Here is a 23,129-nt window from a genome sequence, read left to right as displayed (position 1 = left end):
ACAAGGTTTAACTTAGGGGAATTGTGTCTTGCTTCAAGATTTCCAAATGAGATCATATAAAGACATAGTATATTATAAATATAACTTTTAATAAAATTACTTGTTCTATAGTATTTTGAAAGCATGTATGAAACAGTCCAGGTGTCAGACTTTTCTATAGCACTTAGAGATTCCCAAGAATTTTATTCCTGAAATTTTTGAAAGCATACATGTGCTTCAGAGGTTTTGAATTCTGTTTGCCCAGTTCCAAATAATTTCTGCTCCAAGACACCTGCTTTCCAGTGGTACTCATACCACAACACTGACACATCTCAGTGGGAGCTGGAAAATTAACTGGTTCAAACATACAATACAGACTTCAGGAAAAACCATGGACCTGAAGGTGACATTCCTATTTTTAAAATCATCATGTTTGAGTCCTTGGTGGTAGCAGAAGGAGGAAGCAATCATGTTGCCTGACAACAAGCATTTATTTGAGCAGCTTAGTTTAAAACAGTCATGTCCCTTGTTCCACAGATGGGCAATGTAAAGTAAAACACTCTTCCAGAAGATGATGAGTTGGGGGAAAAAATTCACTTGGGTGATTCTTTGAGGAGCCTACAAGGACAAGTATCCTGTTAATAACTACCCTTCACATACTTTTATGCCTGTTAGGATGTGATAGGAATACCTTCCTTTGTTAAAATATTTGAACGACTTTTAAGCAGAAGAGAAGCTTAACTGGGTACTTTGACACATGCACACTTGAAAAAAAATTCCAAATGGTCCTTAATAACCTGCATTTTTATTAATTTTATTGAAGGGGTTGTAAGTTCATAGCCCATTTATGAAAAGAGGGAGTCCAAATTGCAACTTTTGAAAATGTGACCATCTGTAGCTACAATAGCAAGACTAATCCTTTTCCAGTCTGTAGGTTTATTTAATTTTATGCAAACATAAAAAGCCCTAGGTGGCTAGACATACATTAAGAAAGACAAATTAACATCAAAACCACTAGCAATCCTAGTAATTTCCTGTATGTGCAGAGGGAAAATAAACCTCTTTGCTATGTACTAATCAGAAGCCAATATTCCCCCAGCCCTGAGCTGCCCTCTTCCTCCTCAAAGGCCTGGGAACAGAGCTGGGGGCTTTACAGTATGCCAAAAAGATCAGCAGTAAGCTTACTGCAGAATAAAGAAGAAGGAGCAAAAAACACTAAGAAAAAACAAAGCACAAAAAACACCCCCCTCCCTAAACAACTCTTGATATTTTTTCATATGAAGAGAAGGTTTTTGATGTCCCGGGGCTGTGTTCATCTTTAACAAACAAGGACTCTGTGTTCCTTCCCGTTACCCCTGCTCGCTCTTTTGGTTGTTTTTTGGGTTTTTTTTTAAGTAGAGTAACACAAGAAATCTGAGGCACTTGGGTAATTTTACGTATTTATTGTTTAAAATTCCTAATTTGATATTATCCATACTCTGCAGCTAAACCAAAAGTCTGGATGTGCAAAGTTAAGGCAAGCAGCCAGGTTGCAGAACCACATTTCTATAGCTTTTCCAGTTTACCAGCACTACTAACACCAAGAATTGAAAGCCATTATCCAGATCATTCCAAATCAGAAGTCGGTTCAAGATCCCCAGCATTCCCCTTCTCTGGTTCATGTTTTCTGCCAGATGTTTCAGAGAATGTATTTAAGCAAATGAGCTGGGAGACAATCCTGACAACATCCTTTTACTATTGTTCCCATATATGATTTCCTAATATTTGTAAAGGCTACAAAACCAGATATGCTGTCACAGATTTGTATTGTGATCTCATAAATGTGAAGTTCAGCTTTTACATTCACCCTACAGCCCTACCATTTAGGTCACCTTGTGTCATAATCATCCTATGTAAAATGACTGCAAAGCTACAAGCCACTAAAATTAGGTTTTCATAAGAAAAAGTGACAAGAAATCTCAATCATAATCAGAACTCCCAGTTACAGGTATAATTCAAAATAAATATGGGTATGTCTGAATCTAATAAGGAGTGGAAGGGAGGAAAAACTGCACATATTTGAGAGAAAGGATGTTCTAATACCTGTACTTTGTAAGGTTTAAAAAAATATAGGTGCAAGTCTGTAAGACAGTAAATTCCAAAAAGTGAATGCTATTAAATAAGAGAATACTTTTTAAATTTAATTTCACTCCAGTGTCCTTAAAAGTTACAGAACATTTGATACCATAAAAGGGTAGTTAAATCATGAAATAATAAAAAAAATAGAAAAATCAGAATAAACCTACAGTGCACAACCTTTGTGAACAAATAGAACCAAACCAAAGTAAATTATCAAAACCTTACACCTTTCTACACAACCCTGACAGTAACATTAATAATTATTTAATAAAGTTCCCTGTTCAGACAGGAACTACAGAGAAAGTGTGAAAGAAAAAAAACAACATCAAAGCAAAGAAAACCAATCCCACATCCTACTGACTGCTCTAAACTGAAGCCCCTTTTCACAAATGCTCTGAAAACAGTGATGGATGTAAATACAATCTCTATGCTGGTTAACTGGGTGAAAGCACCTGTAAGTATTTTTAGACTATACCCTGATCCTGGCTGTAACTTTTCTGCTGACAGTGATGATCTTTCAGCCCAAAGAAGGGAAAGCAGCTGGAGATGCCCTGAGTTCACTAGCGACAGAGCCGGTGCCCCCACGCAGGAGGCAGGGGCTCCTTGCTCCGGTTCTGCACTGGGCAGACACAGAGCAGCCACCGTGGCCCCAGACATGGACAGGGCCTCTGGTGCAAGAAAATGGTGTCAAACAGGCTGGACCCAGAACAGGCTTTGGTTCTGGATCAGGCACCTGCTTGTGTTCAATCTGCGCTTTACCTTTAGGAATGTCAAAAGCAGATATTGGAAGTTTCTTCTGTGTTTCCCCAGGAATATATTGCAGGTATAAAAGTTATGTTTTTCAGGAGGGAGGGATTTCCTGAAAACTTTACCAGTGTTCTTACAGTGCTACCCATAAGAAAAGCAATTCCTAGAACACACACAAAAATATTTTTATGTTAACTCGCTGATGTAAGAGATGGAAGGAAGCATTAGGTCTGAGAAAAAACCTCATAACTTTAAATATTGGGCACGAAGAACATTTGCCACTCTTCTTCCTCTGCTTCAATTCTGTAAACCCTGTGAACAGAGTTCAGTTGACAGCAATAAGTCCTAACAAAAAGGTCACAGTACCTCTTCTTCCTTGGCAGTTAAAACTCATGAAGCTTGATTTCATTCCTAGACATATAAACTACCAACACCACCACCACCCTCTTTCTTTGATTTACACTTCTATTCTTTCGTTTCAGAGAAGCTTTTCTGGTTACTCTCTCTGCAAATAAGTTTAAAACAAGGTTGGATGCCTTCATTTACTTTGAAGACACAGGTGGAGAAATGCTACAAAAAAAACAAACTGGAAGAATAGCTACTGCCATTTAGACACAGAATGAATGGCTGTTTATATTGCTAGAATAGTCAAAACACATGGCAGCTCAGCTACAGGTGGAAAACCATCAGCACCGGCAGCACTTGGAAATTGTTTGTGTCAGCAGTGCTCAGTATATCATGGTCTCAGCAGAGACCCTTCCATGCATGTTGTAAAACACTGGCTCTAGTTGTGCTCCTTTCCGTGCTCCGGGCTACACTGCTGTCTGCTGCAGTGTCCACACACACACCTTCCTCCACAGCACCGGGCACTCATTGAAAGCAGAGTTTACCGTGTGTGCAAGGCAAAATTGTGACTGATTAATTCTTCATAACAACGTATTTTGAAGAACCTCCCAAGACACCTGACAGGAGCAGGACTGCTGCCCAGGCAGGCACACAAAGCAGCAGGAGCCGCTCTCTCCAACACTTCTGAGGCACAAAGCATCCTGAGCGCTTTGGCCCTTCCAAGAAGGTCCATCTCTTAGTGCTTAAGTGCTGAAGGAAGGCAGCTTGAAATACCAGGATTAAACAGGTATGTTTTCCCAGCATACTCAGAGGTTTCAATATTGTTTTTATGGATGTTAACATTGTGGCAGCTGGTTATCACGTGCTTCTTGTTTTGTTGTGAACTAAACTGTAAGATTTAGGGCGGTCCTGTGGTGTAAAGGAGAGCACTCTGGACTCTGAATCCCAAGGTCCTGAGTTCGAGTCTCAGTGGGACTGTCCCCTGGCAGTTCAATGCCTCCCTGCCATCCCATCCTGTCACATCTTGGATGCTCAGCAGGGTCAGCCCCAGTCAGTACCGGGTGCTGTGACAGTCCCGAGGACTTCACTGTCGCCGTCCAAGCTCACTCAGCCGTGACAGATGGACCTCAGGACTTAAACGGTGGGGCCAGTTCTGCGCACGCTGTGCCTCACCTAAAAAATCCCCTGTGCAGGCTGGAAGGGCACACCTGTGTGGGGAGAGCCCTGCCCAAATCCTCTTTCACTAAGTCTGGCCATACATACATACAAACTGTAAGATTTATAAGAAATATCTCATTCGGAAAGAACTTTGATTTTGTCTAAGTTTCAATGGTGGAGAAGGCAGTTTCACACTTCTGACACAAAATCTGCCTCAGTGGAAATGCCCTCAGCTTGGCCATCCTCTGTTAGGAAATGTGAAAAGTGTTATGATTCTGGAATTGTATTCCAACGCTGCTGCAAGGTGAGCTGAAATGTGACCACCGAGTGTGTCCATGGGACAGAAACCCCTGTGCTCTGGGGGTGCTTCGGCTGCAGTCGGAGTGTGGGCAAGCGATCCTGAGCCACGCAAAGTGCTGGGCTGGAAGGGACCCATCGGGATCATCGAGTCCAACTCCTGGCGCTGTGCAGGGATGCCCCAAGAGTCACACCATGTGCCTGAGAGCATTGTCCAAATGCTTCTTGAACCCCGACAGGTTCAGAGCTGTGACCACTGCCCTGGGGAGCCTGTTCCAGTGCCCAGCCACCTCTGGGGGAGCCTTCTTCTAATATTCCACCTAAATCTCCCCTGACACAACTTGAGGCCATTCCCTCGGGGCCTGTCGCAGGTCACCGCAGAGAACAGATCCCTGCCTGCCCCTGCTTCTTCCCCCGTGAGGAGGAAAAGCTCCAGCGCCGGCGCTGGCACCGCAAAGCCCCGGAGCGGCCCGCGTGGGCCCGCCACGCCCCCTGCCGGCCTCGGCTGGAGCGGCACGGAGCGGTGAGAGGGAGGGCACCCGCCCCGGCCCCGGCCCGGCCCACCCTGTCGAATGGCTCCGCCCGCCCCGGCCCCGCCTGCCCCGTCTACCGGCCCCGCCAGCCTCGGCCCCGCCCCCGGCCCCACTTGTCCCTCGGCGCTGCCCGTAGTGGCACCGCCCCTGCCTGTTCCGTGCCGCCGCAGTCGGGGCGTTTCCGGCTCGGGCGATGGTGAGCGCGGCCCGGCCCGACCCGGCGGGCCCGGGGGCTCGGGCAGCGGGCAGGGGACAGGGGGCACGGCGGGACTGCGGGCACGGCGGAGCAGGGGACACGGCGGCGCTGTGCCGGCCGTGCCCCCTCGGGCATCCGCCGCCAGCGGGCGGCATTGTGCGGAGTCACCGCCGGACGCCTGTAGGCCGGGCGCGGGGGCAGCGGGCGGGCAGGACGCTTACCTTTCCTCACTGGCCTTGGCCAGCCAGTTCCAATGTATTAGTGCTTCGTTTAGAGGCGAAAAATCCAGTTACGGCGTTTGTGTACATGGAAGTGCCCGTGGGTACTGTACGTGTGTTTGGGGTTATTTCTTTTGTTTCTTTGCCTTCGGTCTAGGGGCAAAGCCAGAGCGGTGGACACGGGCCTGGTGGTAGCAAGAAGGATGACAAGGTAACAACACAAAACAAATACAGGATGAACTACAGGTGTGCTGCTACAGAGCCTGACTGCAACAGGGCTTTATTGCACGATTTTTTTATTCTTATATCTGGAACTGCATAAAATCATGCTCTTACTGGCTCTGATGAATATCTTTATCTCTTCTGGGTGCATACTGGAGAAAACAGTTTCTGTTCGAAAACAGGAAATGGGGCTTAAGGGAAACTGAAGTTGCTTGACAGTACCTGCCTTTAAAAAGAATAAAACTATAAATATGTCAGGATTGGGAAAGATTAGTTGCCTTCAAGCTATCACTTAAGGAACTGTTGTTGGAATCGTACAGTCACTTGCATGAGGTCTGCCCTTCATGCTGTGGGGCTTTAGAGGCCTTTCTGGCCTCTTTTGGGGATGGAAGTGCAGTGCACATGGGAAGCAGTGTCCAAGCTGGGAATCTGAGCGTGTTATCCATGACTGAAGTGCAGCAGAAAGGTTCAGATTCAGTGTTTTTTCTCTCATGTGTTAGTTTTGTTTGTGATTTACTTCAGGCTTGAGCCTTCTGTATTTTGTATTCACTGAAAACTGGCACAAATCTAAATTAGAAAGAGGAATATCAAATAAGCAGGAGGAGAAATTTTTTCTTAAGAAGTACGAGTCGGGCTATAGTTCCTGAGGAGACAGTTTTGTTACGAAGCCCTTCATTTGAGCTGTTGCTCAGTCTATGCACTTAATGGTTTGTGTGTATTTTCTCAGTGTTCTTATACTGATTTCTTTTTATGCATAAGGATAAGAAGAAGAAATATGAACCTCCAGTTCCAACCAGAGTGGGGAAAAAGAAGAAGAAAACAAAGGGTCCAGATGCTGCCAGCAAACTCCCCCTGGGTAAGGATCCTGCCTGCCCAGCAGTGCTGCTCTGAGAAGTGCAGAGCTCTCCTCTCCTCTAGGTCTGGCTCTGTGCAGGTCATAAACACAAAGCCAAATGTAATTTTATTTCTAATTAACATGAAAAAAACCCCACAAAATAAGATTGTTGTATTGCAAGATGCAGCCCATGGATTCACAGGTAAGAGAGAGAGAAACTGAAGTGAGGAGAAATTCAGGGGAAACATTATCTTGAAATATGGTTTTTGCTTGGAATTACAGTGGGACAAGTAAAATAGTGACTGCTGTTCATGTGCAAGTTACTGTCAGAAACCCCCCCAGGATTTCGGGTAATTAATTAACAAATAGTTGGTACCGTGTCAAATTTGGTCTAAAGTACTGGGATTCTGCTTTGGTTGCAGTGACTCCTCACACACAGTGCAGACTCAAATTGTTGAAATTGGAGAGAATTAAAGATTATCTGTTAATGGAGGAGGAATTTATCAGAAATCAAGAACAGATGAAACCTTTGGAAGAGAAACAAGAGGTGAGGTTTGAGTGAACTGTTGCTTCCAATGTTACAGTAAGTGCTCTAATTAATGTGACCTACTTTATACCAAAGCAATAGAAATAAAGTGCCACAAATGTGCAAGTTGATACAAACATAGTAGGTTTATCACAATTCTTCATTAATTTGCTAAATGATTTTAGACCCAGCATAGATTGCTACAGATGAGGCCACAGTGGTTTTGTGTTTCTTAGTGCTCTGTCAAAGTGCATCACCCAGATGTCTATCAACAGAGAAAGACTATTCTGCTTATTCACATCCATATAGTACTGTCCATAGGGTAAGACTAAAACAATAGAGGATTTTGTTACTGGCCTCTGCTTCTATACCTTTTGAGACAGCAAAAAATAGGAAAGACTAGTTCTGTTATGTTCAGTCTGAATTGTTGAGCTAGTGTTGTACAAGTATGGGGTTTTTTGCCTGTGTTGTTCATTTGTTTCTTGGACTCTTCTTAACAACAGGAGGAAAGATCCAAGGTCGATGATCTGAGGGGAACACCGATGTCTGTGGGTACCTTGGAGGAGATCATTGATGACAACCATGCCATCGTGTCCACATCAGTAGGGTCAGAACACTATGTCAGTATTCTGTCCTTTGTGGACAAGGATCTGTTAGAGCCAGGCTGCTCTGTTTTACTAAATCACAAAGTAAGTTATTTTTATAAAATGAAGTTTCTGACAAGTTCTTGAACTGTTTTTAACTTGCCTTTTTATCCTGAAACCACAGGAGAGAGAATGCCGTATTGTATGTATGTATTTGTGCTGAATGTGTATTACACACAACTAAATGATGGGCATTGGGATTAGGTTTGAGCTTGTGATAATAATGCTGCTTGCCTTCTCTGACAACTCTTAATTCTTGAATTAGGTTCATGCTGTGATAGGAGTCCTGATGGATGACACAGACCCTTTAGTGACTGTGATGAAAGTAGAGAAAGCTCCTCAAGAAACATATGCTGACATTGGTGGTCTTGACAACCAGATTCAAGAAATCAAGGTATTCAGTTGTACTCACTTGCACAGTTAAGTAAGCCAGCAAGGTAGCTGTTGTTCTAGGAGCTCAGAGGGGAAACAGCTGCACCAGCTGCTCTTCATGTAGTGATATTTTGTATCTTGCTATAATGGATTTCTTCATTTATTTCGCCAGGCAGGCTTGTGGACCTAAATCTCTAAGTGGATCTTTGGAGGTTGTGAGCACAGAAACCTTTCACCGTTGCTCTGGAACCTGTGGAGTCCAGAGCTTGTAAAATCTCTCCAATGACTTACTATATTGCAACATTTAAAGTTAGCAAGTGTTGCAAGATGAGAGTTAAATTGTAAAAAATGCAGAGGTCATTTTGAGTGTCTGATACCTTCCAGTCTGAGGATGTAAAGTTAACAATTGTTGCAAGATGAGAGTTAAATTGTAAAAAGTGCAGAGGTTGTTTTGAGTGTCTGACGCCTTCCAGTCTGAGGATTTAGTGCATTGCAGGGTTTGGCTTGTTTTATGTTTGCATTTGTTTGTAGTTTGGTTGGCAGCGGGGAGTTGGGGTTTTCCCACCAGCAGAGCTGTACCTGAACCCTGGTAAAACTCAACCCTTTGGCTTGCTGTCCAAAACCACAAATGCTCTTAAAATACTGATCTGTAGTATCTGGGAACTCTTTATAGAAAGGCATCTTTCCATAAAGTGTCCCCCTGCCCCACGGTCCTCTCCATGAGTGGATCCCTCATGGGATTCTAAATTCAGCATGATGTGTTGATGTGGAGGAGGGGGAACACTCACTGCTCTTCCACATGTCATGTGGAAACAATAGGAAAAGTTGTGCAAATAGAGTAGTTGCCTGCCTTAGGATTGGAAGCAACAGAGAGCCATGGTTTTCAAGGTCTGTCTTGAAATCAGTTAAGTTCTTTTTGCCTTCATTGCTTTTAGCAGTGGTGTTCTGGAGATCCCCACAGATCTCTATAAAAACATGTTTGTTTTTCTTGTGCTGCAGGAGTCCGTGGAGCTTCCTCTCACCCACCCTGAGTATTATGAAGAGATGGGTATAAAGCCACCCAAAGGAGTCATTCTGTATGGACCTCCTGGCACAGGTATTTTATAGTACAGTAACAGCTGTGCTGAGATAACACAAATAAAATATGCTTGGTTAGTATTGAAAGCATTGCCAATTCTGTCAAAAATGTCATATGACTCTTGGTTAAGGTACCTCTCCCTCCCTTTCTTCCCGATTTCTTTTCTCTCCCCACTCTGCAAACTAATTACAATATTTCTTTCCAACTGAAAATAGGTAAAACTTTACTCGCCAAAGCAGTGGCAAACCAAACTTCAGCAACCTTCCTGAGAGTGGTTGGTTCCGAGCTCATCCAGAAGTACTTGGGTGACGGCCCCAAGCTGGTGCGGGAGCTGTTCCGCGTGGCCGAGGAGCACGCGCCGTCCATTGTGTTCATTGATGAAATCGATGCCATTGGAACAAAGAGGTGCAGTGTCTGAGCTCCCACCTCACACACACATATTGCCAGGGACAACCAAGAGTTTGTTAGAAACACTTCTTTGGCAACTATACTGAGACTCAGTTTCTTAGTTCTGCTACCATTTTCATGTACTATTGTTGATGTAGCATTTTTAACAAGTAACACTTCAGGTAGCTTCTCTGGAACCAAAATATATTGCAATCTTTTCATACTAAATAGACATGACCAGAGACTTATCCTCTTCCTTTGCTACCTTGGAGCATCTCTATGAGAGAGTGTCAGAACCAGAAAGAGATGCTGTGTAGATGTGCATATGGGATCCCCTAACTGCAAATCCAAGTATACAGTAATTGGCATTAATGATCCAATGGTAAAACAGAATATTTAATATAGAATATATTCATTTGCCTCTCTGGGTAGGTGGCTAAATACTTACACTCTGAGAATATTACGTGGTAAGTTACAGAGCATATGTCCTTCAGAAGCATTGCTTGTGCCACACTTAACTGTTGTTGAACCTGTATCCAAGCTGTATTACTTTAAAAATTCTGTAGGCTTGTTGGAATTGTCCAGTGCAAATAGTCTTTAAAGTAGTCAGTGTTTTTTAAATAAGTGAAAAGGTGCTTGTATATGTTATACACAGCCACTAACCCAGTATAGGCAGCTGCTGCCCCAGGCATGGATGCATGTGCTTTTAAGCATTAGGTTTTTCTTTTTTTATGTTAATTTGGAGGGGCGGGGAGGGAAGATGTTTCCACATTTATGGAAAAGGAACAGTTTTCCTTTGTATGATGGCTGTTAAATTCCCCAGCTACAAGAATAGTTAATTGTTTCTTTACTTACTTGGATGTCACAATATGATTCTGAAAACCTGCTTTTTCATATGGATAAACATTAAATTAAAAAATAAATTCTTCTATGCATTTTTTAAAAAAATACATCCCTCTCTCCCTCACTTTTGTTTATATCTTTGTGACAGTTGGCATAATGCTTTTTCTGATTGTGCTTTTTTTCTTGAAGGTATGACTCAAATTCAGGTGGTGAGAGAGAGATCCAGCGCACAATGTTGGAGCTGCTGAACCAGCTGGATGGGTTTGACTCTCGGGGGGATGTTAAAGTTATTATGGCTACAAACAGAATAGAAACACTGGACCCAGCTTTAATTAGGCCAGGTAAGGGATTTCTTTTTATGTATTCTTAAGCCACTTTTCTTGTGAAAGGACTTGTCATAATTTGACAAACATGGGCTGATAAAGGAATGCAAGTTACTGGTTTGTCCTTATTCGCCATTTCATCTCTGATGGTGCATCTGTTAAAATCAGAACCCATTCACAAGCTTCCACACAGGAAAAAAACCTTTGGAAGAGAAGAAATGTGTTAATTCCTCTTAACTACACATAACAATTTGACTATTCTTCCTTTCTATGAAGCTGGTTCAGCCATTTTAACTAATGGTTAAGGCAAGCTGTGTGGAGCAGCAGCATTTTGTTAACAGCTGCAGCAGCTGGGGAAGGTGGGGCAGCCCCACCTGTGCTTTGGGGTTGAGCGCCCAATCCTTATCAGGGACAGCCTGGATCTGAGTGAAGGAAACCAGGCTGTTTCCCTACTCACCAGGCACGCTGCTGCTGTTCGGGGGATGAGTGAGGAGATGTGTGCTACATGTTGAGCTTGAACAGGCACAAGTTGTATTTCTAAATGGCCACTAAAAATGTACTGAAACACAATGTCTGTGGTGTCTGTTAAATCAGGTAGGAAGCAACACAGAGACCAACGGAAGAAGCCAAGCCTCCTGTTAGTGCCTTCAAGTAAATCCAAAGTATTGAAGAGGTTGTAAAGATACTGTTATAGTAACAGAGTTAAGATAAAGAGCAAAGATAACTTAAGATGATAGTGTCATGAAGAATCACAGAATTGTTCAGGTTGGAAAGAACCTGTAAGATCATTGAGTCCAGCCATTAAGCCAACATGGCTAAGTCCATCACTAAGCTGTGTCCCCAGGTGCCACATATACACATCTTTGAGCACTTCCAGGGATGGTGACTTCCCCACATCCCTGAGCAGCCTGTTCCCTTTCTGCGACAAAATTTTTCCTAATGGTCAGTTTAAACCTCCCCTGGTGCAACTTGAGGCCATTTTCTCTTCTATTGCCTGTTACCTGGTAGAACAGACCAAGCCCCGCCAGGCTACAGCCTCATTTCAGATAGTTGTAGAGAGTGTTAAGGTCCCCCCGAGCCTGCTTTCCTCCAGGGTAAACACCCCCAGCTCTTGTACAACCTGTGCTCCAGACCCTTCACCAGCTCCAGTGCCCATCTCTGGACATGCCCCAGTGAAACAGTTACTGTCAGTCAAACCTGCAGATGTTCTTCCTGCTCTGTTTCCACCAGCTGCATGCAAAAAACCTAAGACTTTTTTTTTGCACAGGACGTATTGATAGGAAAATAGAGTTCCCTCTACCTGATGAAAAGACGAAGAAACGAATCTTTCAGATTCACACAAGCAGGATGACGTTGGCAGATGATGTAACTTTGGATGAGCTGATTATGGCAAAAGATGATCTCAGTGGTGCAGATATTAAGGTCAGTGCACATCACCATTCTTTACAAAACAAAAATATAATCTCATTTTTATTGCTTCCAAAACTATTGTCTGTTGAACTGCCCTCTAGTTGCTTGTGTTTATGTCACTGAGGGACAGTTGGATGACTTTAAATACCTTTTATGCGTGACAAGTACTCTGCTGTACAAATGGGAAATTACAAAAACCGTAATTGTCAGGAAGCTTGTGTTGGTAAGAGTATGTAGCTGCATATCAAATTTTAAGGAAATTAGAAAGGGAATATGGAATCTTGTGCAAGGTATGTTAAACATCACTTAAGATAGTGCAGGATAAGAAGCATTTTTAAGGAATATGTTGGAAGCGGATAAAAACTCCAACTGTAGTTGAGGAAACTTCAGCCATAGCCAGTCTGCTTTTCTAAAGCCCTGGCCAGTTACCACACTCATGAGCTTAAACCAACATGACATGTCTCTGTCACCTTCCTGCAGAAGGATCACCCAGGCCACTGGAGACAGAACTGGGTCTGTCTGTCCTCTCAGGAGGGAAATTCTGTTACAAAGATGCCTTTTGGTTAGAGAGGTGTAGTCTGACTATTCTGTCTTTTTTGCACACACTCACCTGGCCTTACCTACCCTGTTTTATATGCTTCAGTGCTCCTGAACAGCATCAAATTTAAGAATATAGATTTTGGTAAGACTCCTCACTTCTGCAGTCCTCAGAGCACTTTGCAGACGCAGCTGCCTTTAGAGGTGTGGCTTGAAGGGGTTGCACAGCAACTGTAATGTTCTTGCTTTCTGTGTTGCAGGCAATTTGTACAGAAGCTGGACTGATGGCTTTGAGGGAACGGCGAATGAAAGTAACAAATGAAGATTTCAAAAAGTCTAAAGAGAACGTTCTCTATAAGAAGCAGGAGGGAACCCCTGAGGGACTGTATCTTTAAGTCATCTGTCTCTGTGGGGACTGTCTGGAACATTGTGTTGATGAGAGGCTTATGTAAAACCACATACCTAATTTTCATTCATGAACAGGTTAAAATCTGATGGCTTGCAATTTTTCAGTCAGTGTAACTCTTTATTTCCCAATAAATATCTACTTGAATTGAACCACCTTGGTGGCAAAGACCAGCTCTTTCCATGGAACTTTTTCAAGAAAAAGTGTTGGTGACCTGTGAGTGCTTGTCCAGCAGGCCAGAAAGCAGTGCAGGTGCCCCCACCTCTCAGTCCGTCTTAGGCACAGCAGTCTTTTACATGTACTGCAGCGTTGCTGCTGCTCTTAACTACCTTCCTGTGTTAGGGGCTAACTAGGACAACCTCAGGGTCAATATATACATAAAAATTAATGACAAATATGCATCCTTGAGTAACATCAAGATATATTTTAAGGGTACCCATCTCTTACCACAAGAGAGCAAGATGGATACCTATTAGCGATCTTTAATATCTAAATATGTTTCGGTAAGGTACTTGTGAGATTAGTTTATAAATCTGTTTTCCCCAAGAGGGTTACAGTTCATTACATAAACATCCAAGCTAGAGACTGTCTCTGAAAGGAACCAACCACAGCAGGGACAGGTCCCAGGGCCACGCACTGCCCAAGCAAGGCAGCATGTGCATTACTAGTCAGGCAGAGGCACCAGCTAGCCCAGTGCTACAGGTGCATCTGTCACACAGCAGGCATGTGCACAGGTGTTGAAACTGCAAGTCACGTGCCTGGTGTTCTGCAGCATAACCTTGAATTCTTCCCCTCTTCACAAATCTGGCACCTGCAGCTCCATCCCCCCTCGGGGTTAGATTTCTACTGGCTCAACTGTAGCCATGCATGTACTTCTTATGACATATTCTCTGTAGGGCATGTGTGTGAAGGACTTGTTAAGTTCTAAGTGATTAAATTCCAAGTGTTGTACATGTGAATTTTAAGGTTTATGCAAATTCCTCATACAGACCACAGTTAAGCAATGTGCAGTCTCTGTACTGGAAACTGGGAGCAAATACTTAACCAGTAAGAGAGAGTGGAGAGTTACACAAGAGCAATGCCTTTGATAACTGCCAGTGCTGTAACAACAATGGTAGCAGCAGGGCCAAGAGATTTTGTTTTCCTATGTAAAAATTATGTGGCTCATTGTTAAAAACAAACCTTACAGATGAATGGAGTCTTTTATTTAATCTGGATGACAGAAACCCTGAAATAGAATTGTTTTTCCTCTGAAGACAGAAAAACAAGTTTTATTACCCATTCTTACAAACCTTAGGAGATCTGTCTCCTTGGAAAGGTCACAAAAAGCCAAGGATTTTTTAGCACTTTCTAATCGTGGCAGTTGCTCTCATCATTGCTTGAGGGGCTGAAAAGCTTTATGACATGCGGCGAGCAAGGCACTTTTTATCTGGGACACAGCTGTTAATGCTGGCTAGAAGCAACAGCCACAAAGAAAGGTTCAGCTCCCTGAAGGAAAGCTGCATTGCATTAAGAAATCCAAGGACTCTGTGCTGCTACCACAGCTGCCACCACAAGAACTGAAAAACATTTGAAATTTCAGTTCTTTTGCAGCAGAATTTAATTTCTGCCACTTTCACCAACATTTCCAAACTCGAGTCACAAGATCAAGGCAAAATAAAGATCAGGAAAGCTGCAGGAAGTGAGCACCCTCTGACCACCCAAGTGAAGGAAGCAGCATGAGTGCTGAACTGGGAGAAGCTGTGCAAACGAAAGGGCTCAGAGGGCAGGATGCAAGGAAGAGAAAAGTGACCAAAACAATTGCTGCCATCACTGGAAGTTTTCAAATGTGAGAGCATCCTAGATCTCACCTAGGCTCCCTGTCCCACAAAATGTTGAACCAGATGATCTTTCAAGGTCACTCCCAACCTGGGCCGCTCTCTGACTCTAAGCAGGAGCATAATGAAGCTTTTCCCCTCTCCATGGCCCTTTCAGGGCTTTAGAGGAAATGGCATTCTGATATGATGGGAAAGCACACAGAAACAGAGGCATAATTTGCGATATTACTGTTCAGATGCAGAGTAACTTCTACTTCAGGAACTCTGTCATTTTTCTAAGCAGCACAGAGGTAAAAAAACCATATTTTTCACAGCCTAATCAATTACTTTCACAAAACCAGCATGATTTGCAACTACAGCAATAAAACAGCTCTTCAGAACTGCTGTAATGCCACTTAAAATTATACATATTCCCTGTAATATTTAAAATAAACTTAGAAAGGAATAAATGAAGTGCAGCCTGAACTAAAATGTATTCTATCTCGTATTGTGGTGCTACAGGCAAACCTGAGCCACACATTGCATGGCTTTGTCCAGATGTAGTTTCATGTGTAATCAGATCTCACCAGCTGGATGATCCCAGTTGTTTTAGTTCTGTTAGTGACAATTAGTTTTTCCCTGAAAAATATCTGAAGCAGTTTTGGGTATTCAGTGACTGCAGGTACCTTCTTTTCAGATGAAGATCCAATTTCTGAGTTCTTAGGTCTCAAGTATAGGGATGCTGAACAGTCTTTTCCACCTTTCCATCATATTCTGTCTTATAAAGTAAGTATTTAACATAACTGTATCCTTTAGTTGTTGCCATATTTCACATGACTTCTCTAGCAGCTCACCTAAAGACTCCTGGAACAGAAGGTACCAAATGATCATGTTTTGCCTCCTCTGCCTTACTTGATGAGGATTCAGTACAGACCAGACCTCTACTTCTCTTACAAGGATTGCCTGGATTTGGGTCAAAAGCCAGTAATCAATTACACAAACTTGTTTAGAAGTGAGCTGCTTAAAGCTGCATCATGAACACATTTTCAATAGGCTCACAATTCTATTAATAAATGAAAAACAAGTTCCTTTTGAATTTTCAAATATTCTGGTATATTTTTCATAAATATTTGTATTAAGATGGTCATCTGTCAAAGCCTAGAAATACAAGTCCAAAACAGGTGTCTGCTCAAGCAAAGATTTAGCTTTTGCTCGCTGTGAACATCCAGATGTAATAGCTGTTTGATGTGGCAGTTTAATATATACACACACACATACCAAGCTGAGGGAAATCACTGGAGTTGCCAACTGGAGGATAGTGGAGCATCCATTTGGCAGATGTTTATTTCCTGTGCTGCTCACCAAACCATAGTTGGCATATACTGAACCTCTACTAAACCCTAGGAATGTAATTTCCAACAATAGCATAAGAAATGTGGGCAATGTTCAACAGGAGGCTATTTAAAGAGGGTATAATTCTGTGGGAGCCAGATAAATGGATCCATTTTTGTGGGCAAAATGCAGTCCTTGATTCTAGAATACTTGCAGCTAGCAGAACTCCATTCTGGTATGAATTTATATAAAATTAAAAAGAAGTACACAGTACCCAAGTCCCAGAGTTCCTGTATGAAAAGAAATGGTCTAATTGTTAGCTTTGGAACTAGCTTCTGTACTTTCTCCACTTTTCCAGTCTTTTTTAAATCTCTAATAGTAGATCCAGTTCTTCCATAGGTACCCGCACTCTCAATTCTTTTTCAGTCATCAGATCAAGTGTCTCTTGCAGATCATCAGTGAAATATTCTATTGCATCCATGTAGAGTACCTGGAAAGACAAGAAGAATGTTTGCTATGCCAGCCTGCTATCACAGCAAGAAACATAAAGCAGTACATAGACAGGCAACAACTCTGTAGCAAGAATATAAGAAATATCATATACTTTTTTAAAATAAGACAAACAGAATTAGTACTTCTACAGTGACACCCAAGTATACCGTGAATCAACTGATGTCCAATTCCTACTAAATAACTTCATTCAAAAAGATAAAATGGAGGTCAAGAGGCACTGGCGCATTTGCAGCATGTACAGACATTGCCTGAGGAGTTGCAGGTGGTCCTCAATAATTTTCTATCCTTTTAACTACATAATTTTTTATTTGCCTATATATTTCTGGTACTACTATGCTCATAATAAAACATAGTCTGAAAGACTCAATCACTTCTAGATCACACAGGATTTGTAACTGCCATGTCTAAATGCAATGCAACACCTCTGTGTCCTGAAACACAAAACAGCACTGACTGCTAACCGTGTTTCCATTTCAGATAGATCTCTTATTTGCAAAAAACCTTAACAGTACTTCCTCAGAAAACTCCTTTCATTTGCACATAACTCATTACATCAACTACTAAAGTCTAACCTTTTCTTTTCTAATACAGAACTTCATAAATTAAGAATATGATGACAGGTTTACATGTTTTCTGTGCTTACCTTTGCCCAAGGGCAGTTTTGAAGGGCTTTATAAAACAATCCTTTACTCTTTTCTTTTTTTCCTAGTGAAGCCTGTGTGAGAAAAAAAAAACATTCACACTTCCGTGCCCTAATAGCTGAAATAATGAAACAATTACCTCTGAGACAAAGAAACGATTGCTGAAAAGCTCAGAATTCTTCTGCTGAGGAATCGCTATTACTATATATTGTGGTGCAATTTGTCCCATGCACTGGTTACTGGTCTTTAATGAGTTTCAGGGCTTTACAGGTAATAGAACAAGGACTCACAGAAAGACCCTCTGCTGAGTATTGCAGTTGAAGTCAGTACCTTTGCCCAGATAATACTGCAGGAGTGCAAATTATTAACCAAAACATACACCTGATATGCTACACATACACTGCACAAGAGCATCTTTGGTACAGTGGAGCTGATAATACACTGGGTACATGCACAGAAGAGATCGCTCACATACATGTTCTTACTCAGCAGCTTGGTAAGGCTGAACCTCCTTACATACAAAAATGGGTATGTCAAATTAGGATCTGTCTGGAAAGAGTTAAAACTTCTTCCTCAAAGTATCCCTTTAACTACGTGATACAAGTACAGAGCACACAGCTGTGGTGAAATGAAGTTCAGAAGAGAAAGGCAGCAGAGGTCAACAGTCTCCTTAGCTTCAGTCATCCCAGTTATAGGTAGAAAAATTAGACAATTTCTGGGAAGAAATCTTGAAGTACTTTAAAAAAAACTTAACAAATGGTATTTTATGGCAAATCTAAAAAAGCACTGATTTCAAAATACTGTAAATACATTTTGTGATCTTTGAAGAAGAGATCTTCAATCATGAGTTCGCTTTTACTTTTGTTCCGATTATATCAGTACTGCTTCTAAAAATGAGCAAGTTGTTCCTCCTCAAGTCTTGAAATCTAGAAATTCTTTTTCATATTATTGATTCATTGGTTGTAGAAACTCGTGCTGTTCTGGTGCAATCAGAATCACAGAATTAGTTAGGTTGGAAAAGACCTCTGAGTCCATCCTTTGACCTAACACCACCTTGTAACTGGGCCAGGGCATAAGTGCCACATGGTCTCTCCATTTTTTGGAACAGCAATGCATTTCACCTACTCACTGGAAACCTAGAGCTGCACAGGAATCTTCTGCAGCTCTGCAAAGAGCTTTCAGTACCATTTCACCTCTGCGTTTTTCAGTCACACGTTGGAAGGGACCTCTGGAGACCATCAGCTCCAAGCGCTCTGATCAAAGCAGGGTCAGCAAAAGCAGGCTGCTCAGAAACACATCCAGTTGGGTTTTTGAATATCTCTACAAGATATTTCTATACATTGAAACTATCTTCCAGGACCCTTCACTCCTCCAGGCTGAACAATCACAAGTGGACATTGTCTAACTGGACTTCAGTAAGGCCTTTGATACTGTCTCTCGTAAGATCCTCCTAAGTAAGCAGCTGACGTAAGAGTTGGATGTGCAGACAGCAAGACAGAGTGAAAGCTGTGATTCTGTGAAGTTACCAAAAATAGGATCTAGATTTGACTGAAACATGAAAGACCTCGTAATTTCCTTACAGAAGCACAAAGTAGGACTAAAATATAAATAAAATTCATCTTTGCTGATTTTACTCAAATAAAAAATAATAAAATGTAAGTCCCTACAATTTACTTTCTCTTAAGTTTTTCTCCCTTGACAATTTACCTTTATATTTTAAAACTGGGTGGAATCCACCTATTGACATTTTATGACATATTTTTATCTATGTAAGATGACAGACACAGTAACCTGCCTGCATCTATATTAAGACTACACTGTCAGAAGCTATTACTCCTAATCCATGTGAATTACATTTTCCTTAATATTCCCAGCAATGAGAAGCATTACCATTCAAATCTATCACCTTGCATGGCAGCATTTAGTATTCATTTTTCTATATGGTATTGCATCTGTGTTCATGAGAATTCCAAATATAGTGAAACAAACCAAAACTGAGTCTTCTTCTTACCATAAAGCTCAAATACATTCTCCACAGCAGTGGACAATGGGTACCATTTTCACTCTGGACTGCGTGTTCAAACAGAGCTATAATCCGATTCGTTAATCCAGTTTCAGGAATAGTACAATGTACTTCACCGACATCTGCCCTGAAACACAGAGAAAGGAAGAAACAACAGTCCTTTAAGCCCAAGCTAAGGGACCACATCCAGGTAAAGGAGGGTAAAGAACAATGTACTGTCTCTGCAGCACTGTATACAGCCAGTTTTTTGGAATTCATGGTACAAACTCTCAATGTTATAAACCGTATTTTTAGCACTTGCTAATATAATTAACACATTTCTAAAAAGGAAAATTAGCTAAAAAAAAATATATTTTTTTGTGAAAATTCTTTAAGCATGGTCAAAAATAATTTCTTTTTGAATACAATAATCCACTATCGTATGATCTTAGAACATCTTCATTCAAGATCATTTATTGTTCTAAGCTTGGCATTGCATCTCAAAACAGATTCAAGTCTGGGTCAGCAGATGTCCTGATGCCCAAGCAAGTTTATTCAAATCTACCCTGTCACCTTTTTAAGGCCATAGACTGGTCTTGGCCAAAATTACAGCTCTGGATCTCAACCATGAGTACAATAGTAATTTTCACCCAGAGATTCAAACCCCCCAGGTTCCAGGCACAACACAAAAGCAGGTATGTATTTTTCACCAAAGAATTGATTTTCATTTACAGCTCATAAAGACTGGCTTATTTTTGATGCTTGAGCTTGAACAGACAGCCTGGAGCTCTCATGGCAACACCATTTCTGTCTGTGTGTGCTCCCTTAGCCTGCCAGCTTGTCCCACTCACTGTTAATACCTGGCTCCTCATTGCCTCTTTTTTCAAGGGTCTTTGAGGTAATCTGTCCTCTCATCTTAATCTTGGCCACAAGGCAAAATTATGAAATCTACTCTGCATGGAGTTAGTCCTTCAAAGCCTTGTACCTAACACTGACTTACGTATGTTCCTGTTTTACCCTTCCTCTTCATTTCTTCATCTGAATTCCTTGCACTTAAACAAGCAGAAATACAAGCCAGAATAGGAAATAGTTCCACATAGCACAGATGTTTTCTTAGTTTGTCAAAACTTCACAACACATTGGTTTTATGCATGACTGACAGGCCACTTATCTCCCTGTTGCAGTAGTTCAGCTCTGCTCTTGCAGCATCCAGTTTGTCCCTTACAAATACAATCTACAGGAAAGGGTATGCTAGCAGCAAAAAATCTGGAAAGGAACTCAACATCACAGAGAAAATCATCATTCTGGAATTTTAACATCAGTTTTCAGTAACAATTGTGAAAATCTGTCATAGTGTCAATCTGCAATTAACAGTAAACTGAATTACAATCCTTTACATCTGGTGGCTGTAGAATTCTCATTACAATTTAGGATGACATAGACTGACAGCTCAGGAATGTCACTATCCTGTATATATGGATGGTCCCTCATTTCAAAGTATACTGGTAATTAAGTAATTTCACCAAGTGTGAATATTGTAAGCTTACAGCTAGGTCAGACTTCCAGGTAACACCTTACTAGAAATGTCTGTCGCTATGTGCAGACACAACTAACCAAGCTGCCCATGTTATTAGAGATATGTAGGTAGCAGTGGATGGGTAGCTCCAACAAGGGAGTCAACAACAGTAAAGAAGACTAAGCTCTAAGAAGGAACACGTATCTCGTTCCCCACATCTCCTGTCTGTTCCTCCTTTCTCAAGAGCAAAAAATCTGAGCACACTGAGAATTCATGGAATTTCCAGCCTCTTCTACCTAGTAACAGCCCCATATGAAAACTAAACTCTCAGGGACTCACTATGGAAACAGGTCAGCCACAACTGTGTTCTGTGATCCAGCAGTAAAGTAGGGCAGCCAGCTCAGACACAAACTGCACAGTAGCTCTGTATTACACTCCTTATTGCTGTAGTATTAAAATGTAGCAGTTTCTAAACTCACAGTGTCTACCTTGGCCACCTGTGCAGGCTTAGTTATCTAAAGCAATGTGTAGCACCCTGATGCCAGTGGCAAGTAATCAAACAGTGTGATACACAGTCTAGTCCAGCAGAAAGGACATGAGGATAGCCCCTAGGGCTTTAATTCTATTCAAGATTCTGTCACTGACTCCCTGTTCAGCCTTGAACAAAAAAACCTTCCCTAGCTCAGCTTCTTCATCTGCAAAATGAGAATTGTGACAGCATTTGCTCTCCTATTAAGTTATTCAACAGATTTAAAAAAGCATATTGTAAGGAGCTGCAAGATATTACCTCTGGACTTTCTCTGTGAGTTTTTTTCTCATCTGCTCTGCTTGGATTGCAAACAGCCATGGCTCCAAAGAGTTAGTAGACCTTGTGACATTATCAAAAAATCTTCGTGCTTTGCTAGCACTGTGAGATTTCCTTTGGATGTGGATGTATGACCTCCAAAGAGACTGGTTGCTAGGATACCGTTTCAGAGCCTCTGTCAGTGCCTCTCGCAGAGGATTCAAAGGATAAACACTAATTTTCATGTGGAATCTCAGCAAATTTGTATGCAGCAGTATGACAGCTTCAAGAGCACTGGGAAAATTTTGAATGCAAAAATTCTCTCCAGTTTTTTCACATTTCTGTGGACCAGAAGCTTCAAGTTTTTCTGAAGCCTGTTTATATATTAATACTGCAGCATCAATCCCAACAGTCAGATACTGGAACAGTGCATAACAACCAACCAAGTTAACCAGCTGATCAGCATCACTGACCCGATCCTGATCAGAAACTGGTGTTTTACTTAAATACTCTTGCAGTGCATGCTCATATGTTTTACGAGCCTTCAAGACATTCACAGATAACATCTGTCCACTGTAGGGCACATATGGTCCACTTTCAGTCAATTTGGTCAATATATGAACAGCACGTGATGTAACAGCCCCTTCTATACTTTCTAGCAGTTCCACTTCCAGCTGAGCATAAAGCAGGCTGAGGCTGCAGAGGTGGGCACTCTTCAACCCTCCTGTCCCTGCTGTGCAAAGAGCTGTGTCAAACACCTTCCTGGAATCATCTGTGTTACCAAGCAGCCATTCCAGGTAGGCATAGAGTTTCCAGAGAGAAAGGTCATTTCGGTTGTCAGGTGCTTTAAGGAAATTCTTGGCCAACCTTTTACTCTTCCTCCCTTGTGCTTTTAGCTTCTTTTTCTTTTTTGCTTTGAGACATTGAACTACCTGCAGGGGAAAATAAACAGAACAAATTTTGAGGGAGGTGGAAGAAGAAAGGACTAAAAAACCATGCAGCAGTTTTTCACTTCATTACTGTGTTTTGTTTTCATAGTGTTCCATATTTCACCACCAGCCAGATCTGTTGCTACTGCCTGTTGTCAGCTCCCTTCAATACAGCCAAATTACACAGGCTTATCATTCTTACTCCTGCTGCTGACATTAAGTAATATCAAATTTCACTCTTTTAAAAAGCCAACTGCTCAAACACAATGCTGTTCACCTGTAATGATTGAAAACAGGAAAATAAATTATGCACCTTATGATTAGCACAACTAAACTCAAGTAGGTTTTCACAGCGGGGAACGTGTTAACAGACAAATGTGGAGATTGCATGGGAAGATTACATGACAGATCTTCTGGTCAGGTAGTGCTGAGGTAAGAGACA

The 23,129-nt window shown here is 41.8% G+C and overlaps 2 protein-coding genes across 3 annotated transcripts in view; one reads left to right on the top strand and one right to left on the bottom strand.

Moving 5' to 3' along the window:
• The first annotated feature begins 5,287 nt into the window (after positions 1-5,287).
• PSMC1 (proteasome 26S subunit, ATPase 1) lies at positions 5,288-13,326 on the top strand. The gene is made up of 11 exons (XM_071557682.1): positions 5,288-5,373; positions 5,749-5,802; positions 6,573-6,669; positions 7,071-7,195; positions 7,678-7,863; positions 8,084-8,212; positions 9,190-9,286; positions 9,484-9,673; positions 10,688-10,839; positions 12,089-12,243; positions 13,029-13,326. Exons 1-11 carry the CDS (start codon positions 5,371-5,373, stop codon positions 13,161-13,163), a joined length of 1,323 nt encoding a protein of 440 aa, XP_071413783.1. The 5' UTR covers positions 5,288-5,370; the 3' UTR covers positions 13,164-13,326.
• A 1,099-nt stretch (positions 13,327-14,425) lies between these two features.
• Positions 14,426-23,129, bottom strand: part of NRDE2 (NRDE-2, necessary for RNA interference, domain containing) — a 30,722-nt gene continuing 22,018 nt past the window's right edge. For both annotated transcript variants that reach the window (XM_071557681.1, XM_071557680.1), the window contains exons 11-14: positions 21,762-22,690; positions 19,468-19,606; positions 17,459-17,530; positions 14,426-16,792 (exon numbers count right to left, since the gene is read on the bottom strand). In XM_071557681.1, coding sequence (XP_071413782.1) covers positions 16,667-16,792; positions 17,459-17,530; positions 19,468-19,606; positions 21,762-22,690 — 1,266 coding nt within the window. In that variant the 3' untranslated portion in view covers positions 14,426-16,666. The remainder of the gene's footprint in view (positions 16,793-17,458; positions 17,531-19,467; positions 19,607-21,761; positions 22,691-23,129) is intronic.

This window comes from Pithys albifrons, chromosome 6 (assembly GCF_047495875.1).
Source record: "Pithys albifrons albifrons isolate INPA30051 chromosome 6, PitAlb_v1, whole genome shotgun sequence".
Taxonomy (NCBI): Eukaryota; Metazoa; Chordata; class Aves; order Passeriformes; family Thamnophilidae; genus Pithys; species Pithys albifrons.
This window is presented reverse-complemented; position numbering and strand designations above follow the sequence as displayed.

Bases quoted from the DNA above. Each gene is read 5' to 3' on its own strand.
- PSMC1 (XM_071557682.1), top strand. The intron at 9,674-10,687 runs GTGCAGTGTCTG...TTTTTCTTGAAG, and splicing joins GATGCCATTGGAACAAAGAG to GTATGACTCAAATTCAGGTG. The intron at 10,840-12,088 runs GTAAGGGATTTC...TTTTTTGCACAG, and splicing joins CCCAGCTTTAATTAGGCCAG to GACGTATTGATAGGAAAATA.